This window comes from Coregonus lavaretus (assembly GCF_964263955.1).
Source record: "Coregonus lavaretus genome assembly, chromosome: 19".
NCBI lineage: Eukaryota > Metazoa > Chordata > Actinopteri > Salmoniformes > Salmonidae > Coregonus > Coregonus lavaretus.
Window position 1 is genome coordinate 29,177,313 of NC_140006.1, and position 15,713 is coordinate 29,193,025.

Sequence of the window (15,713 nt, forward strand, 5' to 3'; positions counted from 1 at the left end):
CTGAAAAACTGTTTATCACAACTCCTAAAAATAATGAATCTGGAGAGCAGGAGATTCAATATTCAACACAGCTAATGTGCCATTCATTTTGCAAAAAGGGATAATTACTTAATTACCTCAACTAATGATAATGACTTTAATGATTCAGCATTTTGGTTAATTGATCTTGATTGATTGCACACCACCAAACAGGGAAAGAGAATAAACAAGGTAATTTTGATAAAATGTTGGTCAGGCCTATTTAGTCTTTGATATTATCTGTATAATAAATAGTGTTATATAAATTAAATTTATTATTATTCATATCAATGCTAAAACATAAATATTTAACATGTGAAGCTACTCCTCCGCCCTCTCATATTTTCATTGAGCTATATTATTCAGACATTCTGAGCTATGCGGTCCCCATACTCTAGTCTAGCCCCTCTTGAAGGACACAATTGCTGTGACAGCAACAAATCATCTACAACCTCTAATGAAATATCACTAAGGCCATTATCATTTCGTAATCATGAGCTTGTTCCAACCGCAGCAAAGGCAGTCAGGTTCTGATAAGAATTAATAGCAATAATGTATCACCAAGTGGTTCTCATTCAAAACAATGTTGCATGCCCATACCTTAAGCCCTATTCTATTTAGCAAAGCTACAGTGTATCGACCTCCTGTAGCCTCTATCATGCCACCTCCCTCTTGTCCGTAAAAACCCCTGGCTGCGGTAGTTTGTGTGCTGCTAAGTAAATAGCTCTCAGTAGGTCCTGGCACAGGTCTCTCTCATGCCCCTCTGATGACAAGTATTCCCCTCTCTGAATACAGAGTACTAAGAGGAAGCCTAACACACAACATATTGTATTGTAAGGGAATAGCTATTGGCAGGGGGTAAATGACCACCTTTTCTCATTTTACATGGCTCTGCCCATTTCTTTCTGCGCTTTATATTGTAATATTAGATAAGATCAATTAAAGTATTATACATGTATTTTTTGTATCCCTTTTTATAAGGGATCGGGAAGAATATGTATAGCGGACATGAGTCAGGCTGGTGGTCTCATAATGAGGTAGCCCTGCCTGCGACTTCAAACTCAGTGTCACCCTCGGAACATAGGGAATTTCCTCTTGGTCTAACGGTCAAGACTTTGGTATCTTCAGTGAGAGATCAGGGTTCAGACCCGCCGTGACATATGCCCACTCTACACTGAGTGTACAACACATTAAGAACACCTGCTCTTTCCATGAAATAGACTGACCAGGTGAAAGCTATGATCCCTTATTAACGTCACTTGTTAAATCCACTTCAATCAATGCAGATGAAAGAAGGATTTTTAAGCCTTGAACAATTGAGACATGGATTGTGTATGTGTGCCATCCAGAGGGTGAATGGGCAAGACAAAAAATGTAAGTGCCTTTGAACGGGGTATTGTGATAGGTGCCAGGCACACCGGTTTGAGTGTGTCAAGAACTGCAACACTGCTGGGTTTTTCACGCTCAACAGTTTTCCGTGTATGTCCCTGTGGAACTCTTTCGACACCTTGTAGAGTCAATATCCCGACGAATTGGGGGGGGGGGGGGGGGGGGGACTCAATATTAGGAAGGTGTTCTTAATGTTTGGTATACTCAGTGTATATGATCAAGCAGCTTGGTGGATTAACAACTACACAATGATGATGCAATAGTGACACCCTATGTCTACTGTATTGTATTGCAATATACCTCAATATTTTACTCATTAAAGAAAACTATGCTGACTAAGTCACTCTGGAATGCAAGCAATAATTGGTAGCGTAGAGTTTGACATTCAGACAGAGGTAAGCTCCTGAAGAAAAGGGGAAAAAGCAGAGGCTTCCTTTTTGATTGTTCTTACAGTATGCATGGAGTGTGCTGCTGAATGCAGTTTGCCCATTGTTGCAACGTGAATAAAAGGCAGCTATGGCGATGATAGCGGGCAGATTCACAAAGGGAATTCCATTGATGCTTCTCTGCTGAGGTCACATGAGGCTTTGCTTCCTCTGCATTGTCATTGGGATTGTCAGTCAGTTACCATATGACAACAGCAGCACTGCTCTTTTCTGTCTGTGTCTTGTGGCTGTCCTGTTTTCACCTCTACTTCAATAATATACCAACCCTGTGGTAAAACTAAACCTAGACTTGTTGATGTATGGACATAGCTGTCTGGAAGTGTAAGTTAACACGTTTTTCTTCCAGGCAGTTGAGCAGGTCACAAGAGCTGGGATTGCAGCAAGGATAAGTCAGTGGAGAGAACTTTAGCCTAAACCCATAAATGAGGGCCTTAGCCAAGATGGACCGTAGCATAATCCTCATCCTCTGTTCTGTTCTCCTCTACAGGGCCCCACTGGTTTCAAATGTGGGAGTTTGGACATTTTCCAAGCCTATTGGGTCCAAAGTAATAGTGAGAAAATCATGCATTTTGGGAAGGAGCTCAAAGACAAGGCCCTTTTGTAATGTCCCAGGGGAACAACATTCTGTTTCTCTCCACTTTTCTGGGAATTCAAACACAAGCAAATTCCCATACAGAGGGAAGCCAAGCCAGTGGGTTTGACGGTCTCTTGCGATACTGTTAAGGGCATTAGCTGTCTATTATACAGTACATTGTTGACACTGTAAATAAAAGTGAGAAATAGTCAAAGACACTTCTCAGTAATGTGAAAAAGACATCAGTTGTCTATAAAAGGGAAATTAATTAATTCATTGAAACCAAACCATGTTACATAGTGTACATCTTTAATTGTCATGTTGAACAAACTGTCATGTCCTCCATTCACAAGGCAGTATCCTATCCCATCAGCATCCATAAAATGAACAATTGGACATTTAATACAACAGTACATTTCTAGACAATTCTATACAAGTATTCTTTCCTTCCACAGACAGAAAATGACACTTTCAAGAAACACTTGGCAGAAATTGAACTTTTCCTTGAGGCAGTGGGAAAACTTTAAAAAGTGATTGTTATCTGTACTATAGGTGGTCCAAACTGAAGACTTCTCATGCAGAGATTTACTTTGAACAGTAATAAGCTCAGCAGAAACATTTCCCATTCATACACTGTAACATGCACTGACAGCATAGCCATTTCAGAGGCTGGGCAATGGGCAAGTTATCCATTATATTGACCGAACCATCTAAAACATTCACTGTTCGACACTTAACGATGACCCTGACAGAAGGCAGCACCCACATGAGCTCCTTTTAACCACAGGTTTAAGGACACTGCTGGCCAATCCATTTCCAATTAAATCTAACACAATGTTTATTTCCATCTACATATATTCAGAGAAAAATAATAATGTTAGGTTCAGCCTAATCTCGGTATGCCCAGAACGTAAATCTTGCGTAATTTGATCAGATGCTCGACCATTAATGTTTATGTAGTCTGTCCACGAGAGATTAGGTTTAGCCTTGTATTATTTTTAAATATGCATTAAATCATGCAAGACATTGGAGAAAGGAATCTTATTCCCCAAAAAATGTCAGAGGCTGTCCCTTAAAGAGGAACAATGCTCTTCCTTAGGAAATATATACTAATATTGTTCTGTAATGAGCAATACTCAACATAAACCAAGCTAATAAAGCATGACACCACATTGTTCGAGAATACCACACAGTGCTCAGACTGTGCAAAATCTTTATGCTTTTACTATAGATAAAATGTCTCTTCTCCAACCAGCCACACAGTCCTTTAAACATTGCTCATAATCCTCCACATATATCCCATGAATGATTTAAGTTGGCATTGGAATTGAAAGAGTACCCACATTGGAGTTTATACAGTGTCTGCATCAGTAACCTTTGGTATATTAAAGGAAGGAGCCTTACAGGCTTCAGAACTAAAGCAGACAGTCAGCCAAGCAAGGGTATCCATGTAAACAGAACAGAAGGCACGATAACTGAACACACGCTGATTACTGCATATTCTAGAACACCCATTGAGAAAAGAGGGAAGGATGAGTCTGTTCTTGTTCAAAGATAGGTTAAAAAGAGTTCAGATCCTTCAAATCATTCTAAATACAGGAACTTCATTTTGTGGCAACGTTTCTGATGGATCAAGTTCTATTAATGTTGCCACAATAAAGCTCACAATAAGACATTTTGGTTTTCAAATACATGGACCCGTTTACATTTGCAGAAAGAATAGTCTAGCTCTCAATTAAAACCCAAAAGATAAGAAATAAGAATCCATTCCGGAAGCCGGTCCTCTCCCTCAATGGCTTGGTGACTCTGTATGGTGCCAGGTGGGAGTGTGTGTAAGATTGTGGATGCGTGCATGTGTGGACTGCATACCATTGGAATCGTTTGTTGTTACACATTGCCTTTGGCAGCTGTCCAGTTCTTTGGCAGCTGGGAGCCTGATTCTGTCTGAAGAGGTGTAAGTGGTCTGGGAGTCACCAGTAGAAAGAGCGGGACAGAAAGTTAGCCGCAGTGCCGAGCCAGCCTGCTCCGTCCTGCCCTGTGCCCACGCGGGTCACAGCCTTGTCTGGCTCCTGGGACGGGCTCTCCTCCTCTGGAAGGTAGTCTGGAAGATCCACATTCTGCTCCACCGCTACCGAACCATCCTCTGGGAATGGGATGATTACCTAAACAGCAAAAGGAAGTGCTCAATTCAATGTGCACCCCAAGGTAGATTATATTCCCGGCATACAAGGTCAAGGACCATGGTATTTGAATTTAGATTCTGATTAGATACCCAACTCCTTTTTGTAAGCTTTGTCCTTGAGATAAGATCATTACTTGATAATATTTGTAAAGACCTTCTCTGGGAATTAAATTAAATTGAATTAAATTAAATTGACAGACTAGAAAACAACACTGATTCAACCAAGGCTCTGTTAAAACAACAGAAACATAAAACTGGAAATTAATTCAGAAAGACACACCTCATTTCCATCCTTTCCCCTGACCACCTGTTGAGCTTTCATTACTTCGGTTGAGGCGATGGCAGAACCCAGAGCCTACAGAGGAAGCAGAGTTTTCAATTAACGACACACGTCAGCCATGATTCCCTCCCCCCTCCCCAGAATGTGTTGTTACAGGGCTGCAGGTTGTTTGACTCACCTTAATCTCTCGTGGACATACGTTTAACATCTGTCCAAGCACTATGGGATTTGACGAATAACCAGGAACAACTGTTCCAGTGTGCTGATTTTACAAGGCTGGTTATTTGGACAAATTATAATTTCACAGGGTGTGCACCTACACCTGGTATCTTTCAAATTTTGGAAGGGGAGGGGACTTTTGCCCCATACACTTGCCCGAGACTTGCAGAGAGAGTTGGGTTGAGCTACCAAAGAGGATCCATCCTGGTTCTGCCACTCACTCTAGTGTTATATCTCATATCTTCCCCAGCTAATCAAGTAGCTGCAAGATATTGATTCTGGGTTGCCGAGATTAGACTCACCTCTGCCCTCCTCCATCCCCTCCCCAGAATATGCTGTAATAGGACAGACAGAATGTGACTCACCTCTGCCTTCAGGTCTGAGCGTATTCTGATGATGCACCTCTTAACGGCCATCTGGAATGTGATGCTGATGACACCTCGGATCTTCAACAGGGCCTCTTCACAAATGCTCCTCCGGCTCTGGAGATGAATGGGAATAAATGTATAAACTCACCTTACATCAGGTAGTGGAATACCAGAACTTTCCCCTTAACTAATAGCTACTTACTATAGCATAATGTATTACAGAACCCATAATGCTCTGTGTAACATATACAGTTTTATCTTAGTAAAGAAGTTACTGGAGCTAACATGGTGTGCCGTCTCCTTATCAATATACTTATTGATCAGTATGGGGGCACTCACAGAGTCATCCAGGCCATCTATGTGGAGGACCACTGTTTTGGCCCGCTTGTTGGTGGAGCCCAGGAAGAACTGGGCCTTGCGTCTGCAGGAGGGCCCCTCCTCTGGCTTGCCTGCATCCTCACTGTTAGAGGCCTGGAGGAGTTCATATATTTCTGAGGCCAGCAGCTTGGTCTCTCCCGGGGTGGTTGTCCTAAGGGGGAAAGAGATGGAAGATTTTAGTCATCATCTCAACATAGTGTTAACGTACTGGCTCTTAAAGGCCCAATGCAGCCGTTTTTATCTCAATATCAAATAATTTCTGGGTAACAATTAAGTACCTTACTGTGATTGTTTTTTATAAACAATTGTCCAAAAAATACAAAAATAGCTTTTTAGCAAAGAGCAATTTATCAAGCAAGACTTTTCCTAGGACTGTCTGTGAGTGGTCTGAGTTGGGAGGGGAAAACTGAAAACATAGCTGTTATTGATATAAACATATCTGTTATCCTGTATTAGATTTATGCTAAAATGTTTATTTTATTCTACTGAGCCATTTACTTTATGTTGGTATTCTTATCTTTTATTATTTCTTATTGTTGTTGCATTGTCAGAAGGAACCTGCAAGTGTACCATGTGTATCCCATACATTATTATTTATTCAGGGGAGCCCAATTGAGACCAGTGTCTCATTTGCAATGGTTCCCTGAGGACAACACAAAAACAAAAGATAAAAACTACAAGACAGCTATAAATACACTGAGTGTACAAAACATTCAAAACAATTGCCATGCCCTGACGATATGTGGAGGATTATGAGCAATGTTTAAAGGACTGTGTGGCTGGTTGGAGAAGATACATTTTATAGACAAACATCATGAAGATTTTGTACACTTGACATAGACAGACTGACCAGGTGAAAGTAATGATCCCTTATGGATGTCACTTGTTAAATCCACTTCAAATCAGTGTAGATGAAGGGGAGGAGACAGGTTAAAGAAGGATTTTTAAGCCTTCAGTCAATTGAGACATAGATTGTGCCTTTGAACACGGCAGGTGGCAGGTACCAGTTTGAGTGTGTCAAGAACTGCAATGCTGCTGGGTTTTTCCATGCTCAACAGTTTCCCATGTGTATCAAGAATGGTCCACCACCCAAAGGACATCCAGCCAACTAGACACAACTGTGGGAAGCATCGGAGTCAACATGGGCCAGCATCCCTGTGGAACGCTTGACACCTTGTAGAGTCCATGCCCTGACGAATTGAGGCTGTTCTGAGGGCAAAAGGGGGTGCAACTCAATATTAGGAAGGTGTTCCTAATGTTTTGTACACTCAGTGTACATTACAGCAAGTTATAATAGTCAATTGAAACAATTGCACACTTCAGTGAACTCAATTAACAACAGAGTTTTAAACTATCCTTACGGCACCAGGGAATCCAGGTGCAATTTGTTTTGTAAAATATTCCATAACTGGGGTGCGTTAAAACTAAAGGCGGATTTACCAAACTTTGTGGATACAAGCGGGACCTCAAGAGTTAACCAACCCTGCGAACGGGTTTAGTATCTCATATTTGTTTTATTTCAACAGGGAAGTGAGGTATGTTGGAAGCTTGTGGAGCAGAGCTTTGTAAACAAGAAGGGAGTAATGAAGTGAACCATGGGACTTTAGTGAAGTCCAGCCGGCTAATAAAACTTATTGGCAGAGAGGTTTGGAACTCTTTCTTATTCGTCTATAAACTAATTTACCTCCTGGTGATGTCACCAGGCAGGCCAAATATCCATCCCACCACAACAGGCTGAAATTTCACTAAACGGGCAGTATCATCATTTTAAAATGTGCAGTTTTCATCATCACTCTAAAATGTGCAGTTTTGTCACACAACACAATGCAACAGATGTCTTTTGAGGGCTGATTTAATGTACATTTTTCTACCATAAGCCGCCTCCAAAGGAGAATTTGGCAGTACGTCTAACCGGCCTCGACTGCAGACCACGTGTAACCACGCCAGCTCAGGACCTCCACGTCCGGCTTCTTCACCTGCGGGATCGTCTGAGACTAGCCACCCGGACAGCTGATGAAACTGTGGGTTTGCACAACCGAATAATTTCTGCACAAACTGTCAGAAACCGTCTCAGAGAAGCTCATCTGCGTCCTTGTCGTCCTCACCAGGGTCTTGACCTTACTGCAGTTCGGTGTTGTAACCGACTTCAGTGGGAAAACGCTCACCTTTGATGGCCACTGGCATGCTGGAGAAGTGTGCTCTTCACGGATGAATCCCGGTTTCAACTGTACCGGGTATGGCGTCGTGTGGGCGAGCGGTTTGCTGATGTCAACATTGAACAGAGTGCCCCATGGTAGCAGTAGGGTTATGGTATGGGCAGGCATAAGCTATGGACAATTAACACAATTGCATTTTATCGATGGAAATTTGAATGCACAGAGATACCGTGACGAGATGCTGAGGCCCATTGTCGTGCCATCCATGTGCCGCCATCACCTTGTTTCAGCATGATAATGCACAGCCCCATGTCGCAAGGATCTGTACACAATTCCTGAAAGCTGAAAATGTCCCAGTTCTTCCATGGCCTGCATACTCACCAGACATGTCATCCATTGAGCATGCTTGGGATCAATGTGTAGGACAGCGTGTTCTAGTTCCCGCCAATATCCAGCAACTTCTCACAGCCATTGAAGAGTGGAACAACATTCCACAGGCCACAATCAACAGCCTGATCAACTCTCTGCGAAGGAGATGTGTCGCGCTGCATGAGGCAAATGGTGGTCACACCAGATACTGATTGGTTTTCTGATCCACGCCCCTACCTTTTTTTAAAGGTATCTGTGACCAACAAATGCATGTCTGTATTCCCAGTCATGTGAAATCCATAGATTAGGGCCCAATTTATTTATTTCAATTGACTGATTTCCTTATATGAACTGTAACTCAGTAAAATTGTTGCATGTTGCGTTTATATTTTTGTTCAGCGTATATACAGTGCATTCGGAAAGTATTCAGACCCCTTGACTTTTTACACATTTTGTTACGTTACAGACGTATTTTAAAATCGATTAAATTGTCATTTTTTCTCCATCAATCTACACACAATACCCCATAATGACAAAGAAAAAACAGGATATTCAAAATGTTTGCAAATGTATTAAAAATTAAAATATCACATTTACATAAGTATTCAGACCCTTTACTCAGTACTTTGTTAAAGCACCTTTGGCAGCGATTACAGCCTCAAGTCTTCTTGGGTATGACGCTACAAGCTTGGCACACCTGTATTTGGGGAGTTTCTCACGTTCTTCTCTGCAGATCCTCTCAAGCTCTCTCAGGTTGGAAGGGGAGCGTCACTGCACAGCTATTTTCAGGTCTCTCCAGAGATGTTCGATCGGGTTCAAGTCCGGGCTCTGGCTGGGCCACTCAAGGACATTCAGAGACTTGTCCCAAAGCCCCTCCTGCGTTGTCTTGGCTATGTGCTTAGGGTTGTTGTTCTGTTGGAAGGTGAACCTTCGCCCCAGTCTGAGGTCCTGAGCGCTCTGGAGAAGGTTTCATCAAGGGTCTCTCTGTACTTTGCTCTGTTCATCTTTCCCTCGATCCTGACTAGTCTCCCAGTCCCTGCCGCTGAAAAATATCCCCACAGCATGATGCTGCCACCACCATGCTTCACCGTAGGGATGGTGCCAGGTTTCCTCCAGACATGACACTTGACATCCAGGCCAAAAAGTTCAATCTTGGTTTCATCAGACCAGAGAATCTTGTTTCTCATGGTTGAGAGTCCTTTAGGTGCCTTTTGGCAAACTCCAAGCGGGCTGTCATGTGCTTTTTACTGAGGAGTGGCTTCCGTTTGGCCACTCTACCATAAAGGCCTGATTGGTGGAGTGCAGCAGAGATGGTTGTCCTTCTGGAAGGTTCTCCCATCTCCACAGAGGAACTCTGGACCTCTGTCAGAGTGACCATTGGCCCTTCGCCCCCGATTGCTCAGTTTGGCCGGGCGGCCAGCTCTAGGAAGAGTCTTGGTGGTTCCAAACTTCTTCCATTTAATAATGATGGAGGACACTGTGTTCTTGGGGACCTTCAATGCTGCAGACATTTTTTGGTACCCTTCCCCAGATCTGTGCCTCGACACAATCCTGTCTCGGAGCTCTACGGACAATTCCTTCGACTTCATGGCTTGGTTTTTGCTCTGACATGCACTGTCAACTGTGGGACCTTATATAGACAGGTGTGTGCCTTTCCAAATCATGTCCAATCAATTGAATTTACCACAGGTGGACTCCAATCAAGTTGTACAAACATCTCAAGGATGATCAATGGAAACAGGATGCACCTGGGCTCAATTTCGAGTCTCATAGCAAAGGGTCTGAATACTTATATAAATACGTTTATTTTATTTTTTTGTGTAAAAATGTCTAACAACCTGTTTTCACTTTGTCATTATGGGGTATTGTGTGTAGATTGATGAGGATTTTTATTTATTTCATACATTTTAGAAGAAGGCTGTAACGTAACAAAATGTGTAAAAACTAAAGGAGTCTGAATACTTTCTGAATGCACTGTAAAACACAGGAAAATCATGTTTGACTGCACTGGGCCTTTAACCGAGACCCAAGCAAAATTACAAATGCGTTTTTGCAAGACTTACAAAAATACCTCTAGCTCAGAATGTTTGTATATATATATATATTTTAAAAAATACATAATCACTACATCTTAGAGAAGACAGAACACACAGAAAATGCTACTTAGAGATACATCTGGGTCTAAGGAGATGAGCTATGTAATGTTTGACATGAGTTTAGGACCTGTTGCTTTTTTGCAACTGTGCGTCTCACACGGAAAAAGAAGAGATGCAAAGAAAGATTTGCAAAGAATAAAAAATATTTTCTATTTGATAATGATATCAACAGAGAAGATGAGTGAGACAACACTATCATGATCTGGGCTTCCGCAAGGGCCATATACTCACTTTTGCATGACATTCTGAAGACTTAACATCATCCCAAGCTCTCCCCTCAGCTTCTCCCTGTTTTGATGGCATTCTGTGAGGTAGCGCACAGCCTGAAGGGCACACAATCACAAGTTTGGAACATAAGAAACGCATTCATCCCACAGCACAATTACATTTCCGCATACAAGGTTAAGGAGCATGGTATTTGAATTAAGATTACGATTAGAGACAGACTCTTCAAGGCAGCCAAGTCACTTCAGTAACCAGGTGCATTGACCAGCTAGGCCCTACTGTCTGCAGTGCACTCCTAGTTTTTCATGCACATTTTTTCACTTGAGAAGTACTGCACCAAACATCTTAGCTAGATGTAAAATTGCATGACTAAGACCTCCTCAGCAAAAACTTGACAGATTTCTTGATTTATCTTAGATTAATTCAGACTATTTTGAGGAAGTCTTACTATGTTGTTGCTACGATGGCTCAAGAGGGACAGTAATATTGCCGCTTTATTCTTGTTTTTCAAGCTAAAGTCTTTAGGGAGTACGCCTAGCAGAGATCTGCTAGGAGCAAACCAAACGTATGTATGCAGACGCCTTTAGAATGCAATGCATCTGCTACAAGGGGCCTTACCAGGAGTGCTGAGTAGACAACCTGGGGGTTGGGGTGGTCCAGAAAAAGGATAAGTCCCGGTAAGCAACCTTGGTCCTGAACGATGGCTCTTCTGTTCATGGGATCTGCAGCAAGATCCCTCAGCTGGTTCACCACAGCCAAAGCGTCTGGCTCCCCACTCATGATGCTGCGTCTTACAGACCCATGCAAGACTGAATCGACTGAGGGAGAGGAGAAGAGATGGAGGGGCTGACATTAGGAAACATGTCATCTGCTGCTGTCAAATGTCTTAGCTAACTCAATAGTAAGTTCAATACTATAGCTACTGTAACCCCAGTATGGAGCTAGATAGCTACATTCCCCAGGGCAACAATGTATGCCTTACTCCAATATAAATAACCTGTGTTTAGTAGACATACAGTGCCGGAATTATTCACACCCCTTGACTTTTGTTGTGTTACAGCCTAAATTTAAAATGGCTTAACTTGAGATTTAGTGTTACTGATCTACACACGATACCCCACAATGTCAAAGTGGAATTATGATTTTAGAAATGTTTACAAAATAATTACAAATTAAAAGCTGAAATGTCTTGAGTCAATAAGTATTCAACCATTATGTTATGGCAAGCCTAAATAAATTCAGGAGTAAAAATGTGCTTCACAAGTTACCTAATAAGTTGCATGGACCCACTCTGTGTGCAATAATAGTGTTTAACATAATTTTTTTATGACTACCCCATCTCTGTACCTAAGACATACAATTATCTGTAAGGTCCCTCAGTCGAGCAGTGAATTTCAAGCACAGATTCAACCACAAAGACCAGGGAGGTTTTCCAATGATTCGCAAAGAAGGGCACCTATTGGTAGATGGGTAAAAAAAAAAAAGCAGACATTGAATATCCTTTTGAGCATGGTGCAGTTATTAATTACACTTTGGATGGTGTATCAATACACCCAGTCACTACCAAAATTCAGGTGCCCTTCTTAACTCAGTTTATGGAGAGGAAGGAAATCACTCAGGGATTCACTATGAGGCCAAGGGTGACTTTAAAACAGTTACAGAGTTCAATGGCTGTGATAGGCAATAACTGAGGATAGATCAACAACTTTGTAGTTACTCCACAATACTAACATAAATTACAGAGTGAAAAGAATGAAGCCTGTACAGAATAAAAATATTCCAAAACATGCATCTTGTTTGCAATAAGGCACTAAAGTAAAACTGCAAATAATGTGGCAAAGAAATTAACTTTTTGTTCGGAATAGAAAGCGGGGCAAATCTAACAACACCACTGAGTGTACCACTACATATTTTCAAGCATGGTGGTGGCTGCATCATGTTGGGCATGCTTGTCATCAGCAAGGACTATGGAGTTTTTTAGGATAAAAAGTAATGAACTTGGTTTAGTCTGCTTTCCAACAGACATTGGGAGACAAATTCACCTTTCAGCAGGGCAATTACCTACAACACAAGGCCAAATATACACAGGAGTTGCTTACCAAGATGACATTGAATGTTCCTGAGTGGCCTAGTTACAGTTTTGACTTAAATCGGCTTGAAAATCTATGGCAAGACTTGATTATTTTTTTTTACGAATAATGAGCAAATATTGTACAATCCAGGTGTAGTCTTAAAGACTTACCCAGAAAGACACAGCTGTAATCGCTGCCAAAGGTGATTCTAAGTCAGGGGGTTGAATACTTATCTAATCAAGATATATTCGTGTTTTATTTTCCATTAATAAAAACAACAAAGTTTGAATTTTTCTTCCACTTTGACATTAGATTATTTTGTGTAGATCATTGGCAAAAAAAACACCAATTAAATCAATTTTATTCCTACTTTGTAACAACAAAATCTGGAAAAAGTCAAGGGGTGTGAATACTTTCTTAAGGCACTGCCCCTAGGCTTTAACTGTTATTGCTAGGATCAAAGTTAGCTAGCGACCAAGCGCTCTTCTTACCTATCCAGCTAGCTAGCTCTCGACAACTAGGTAGCATTCTGCCTTCTCCCTACAGTTTCCATCCATTAGTTTCGTCCCCGACTACCTTATGTGAATTACAATCCCGAAGTAATGTTTTAACGTTTAGAAACGTCAATAATAATTGTTTGGACACAGCTTTCGAAACATATGGCCGTTATTTTTCATAAGCGACAAAAAAATCCTTAACTTAATATAGCAGTTTTGCAGATTCATACAACTAACGTTAGGTGCCTCCACCTGATGAAACTACACTTCCGCTACACTTGACGAGTTAATTAGCACAGGTGGTCCCCTCTTATATAAACAAGCGCTGTAACATGGAGATATGGCCGTGTGGGAACACTAAACATTTTGAAAATTATCCAATGAGTCTTGTGTAATGTAATGGAACTGTATGGTTAAGGGCTAGCTACTACCATCTAGCCAGCAAGCTGACAACGTGTTTGTCAGGACAGGCGAGAGATTCTATATGATCGAGCCAACGTGGAAAATATAGATAGCTAACGTTAGTACATTTATTTAGCTAGATATTGGTGACACTATTGGCTGAGTGTTCGCTCTAGTTGGTAACTTAATTGTTACCAAGTTTGTAAGATACACCATTATGTTTTGCATGCAATTACAACAGTATTTAGCAAAACAAGGGCTCAAATCATTGAACATAGCTAACATCGCTAGTTAGCATTGCCAGCTAACTAAAATTTGCTAGCAAAACAGTCGCATACCTTCAAAGAAATGGCTGTTCCAACCAGCACAAGGTACACACAGCGTCCGAGAAAGACAGCATGAAACAAATCCAACGGGTAAAATAACACAAATGTAGCCTGAAGCTTTTATTTTCTGTTATTACATTACAAAAATCTGGTATTCGGCAAGCCACAACCATTACTTTTTTCCTTGGTGAGCAGGGTCGTCACTAATCTAGTTAGCACAGTCATAAACCCCGCCTATTTCTACAATTGATCTTCTTAAAATCAGATTTAGAGTTAACCCTAACATTAACTACAATCCTAACCTTAAATTAACACCAAAAAGCAAATTTTTGGTTTATTTTGTTTTTAAAAATTACGATATATATTTTTACGGTATTTTGACTTGTGTTATCGAAACGGCCACTCTCCACTATAAACGTCTCTGATTGGACGTTGTAGACGACATGCTCACTTCACAGGCCATTCAGCTGCATTGTTCTTGAAGTGAAAGAGCCGACGCCCTGTGCTTGATGTCAGATGTTGGGCTAGTTCGAAGACGATAGTGCAGGCGACTGCCGACAGACTGATCTACAAATCACCTTCCATTAGAAATAGCTACTCATTATTATTTGTAGATCAGTCAGTCACAATGTTAGGACTACCCATGATACATAAAAGTTTTGATACTCTCTAACACGGCCGTTGCCTCCGTATGGCGAGCTAAAATCAGGTTTGCGGTTTAGATATATCTATCCATCCATCATCTCATTCAGTACTGTATGGTGCTGCCTGACAGAAATGCATACAGTTACACGTTTTTTAATGTTGTGGCTATTGTAATCGGCGCAAGGAAAATAAGGGTGCTCAGACATCGATTTGTGTTTTGTTTTGGGGAGGGGGGTCCAAGGTTCCTTAAAGGATTTTGTATCCTTAGCCCCTAGTCTTGCAATTAAATCAGGTGGCCATCACAGATTATCTTGATATTATTTATATTTTGTCTCAAATCCAATATGGCGTCCAAAATCCAACATGGGTGCCATAATAACATTTGATGGCGGTTAAATGATCTGCAAATATGAATTGTGTAAATGAGAGGCATTTTTACAGAATTGTGTACAAAACACTGTTAGTGTGGGGAGCCTATTTTCTTATAACTAGATGTGATGCCTAGCTTAGAAAGAATACATTAATGATTAAACATAATAGGTTTGTGCTGTACTGATATAGATTGTTTAACATAACAAGCTGTGATTAATGTGAGGAACCGTTAGGGGGTAGGCTGAGACAGACTTGTGATTCTCACATACACACACACTGCCTCTTTGTTAAACCGCTCAAGGACAAAGTACTGCAACATGAAAAAGAAAACTGTGTCTGGGGTTGCTGACTCGAGACAAGTTGTGAAGATAACAACTAATGCCTGGCAACAGTGAAGCGCCAAGGGTCTGGGACCAGCCTGTGCGCCAACGATAGGCTGAGTAAGTCTAAACCACGCTCAGCCTCTACTCTGATAGGCCTGCTTGGAGCAGGAACTATCTCTGTCAGAGTATTAAAATAATAATTTTGGGTTGGGACAGTTAGTTCTCTGACTGCCCTGCGTGGTGTTTCAGTGGGCCCGTATATACGAACATCATATTTACCATTCAAGTGTTTGCATTAATTAAAATACTAGTCTAT

General features: G+C 41.3%; 1 protein-coding gene across 1 annotated transcript; it reads right to left on the reverse strand.

Moving 5' to 3' along the window:
- Positions 1–2,714: 2,714 nt before the first annotated feature.
- Positions 2,715–14,267, reverse strand: LOC311146602 (armadillo repeat-containing protein 1-like). The gene is made up of 7 exons (XM_084183127.1): positions 14,070–14,267; positions 11,379–11,578; positions 10,767–10,858; positions 5,816–6,005; positions 5,474–5,590; positions 4,890–4,964; positions 2,715–4,589 (listed from the first exon to the last, which is right to left on the reverse strand). Exons 2-7 carry the CDS (start codon positions 11,538–11,540, stop codon positions 4,398–4,400), a joined length of 828 nt encoding a protein of 275 aa, XP_084039253.1. The 5' UTR covers positions 11,541–11,578; positions 14,070–14,267; the 3' UTR covers positions 2,715–4,397.
- Between the last annotated feature and the right edge of the window lie 1,446 nt (positions 14,268–15,713).

What these genes read in the sequence shown, in the direction of transcription:
- LOC311146602 (XM_084183127.1), bottom strand. Translation starts at nt 11,540, where the DNA reads ATGAGTGGGGAGCCAGACGCTTTGGCTGTGGTGAACCAGCTGAGGGAT. An exon ending in TAGATGGCCTGGATGACTCT is followed by an intron (nt 5,591 to 5,815) that starts GTGAGTGCCCCC and finishes ATTCATCTCCAG; the next exon opens with AGCCGGAGGAGCATTTGTGA. An exon ending in GCTCAGACCTGAAGGCAGAG is followed by an intron (nt 4,965 to 5,473) that starts GTGAGTCACATT and finishes CTTCCTCTGTAG; the next exon opens with GCTCTGGGTTCTGCCATCGC.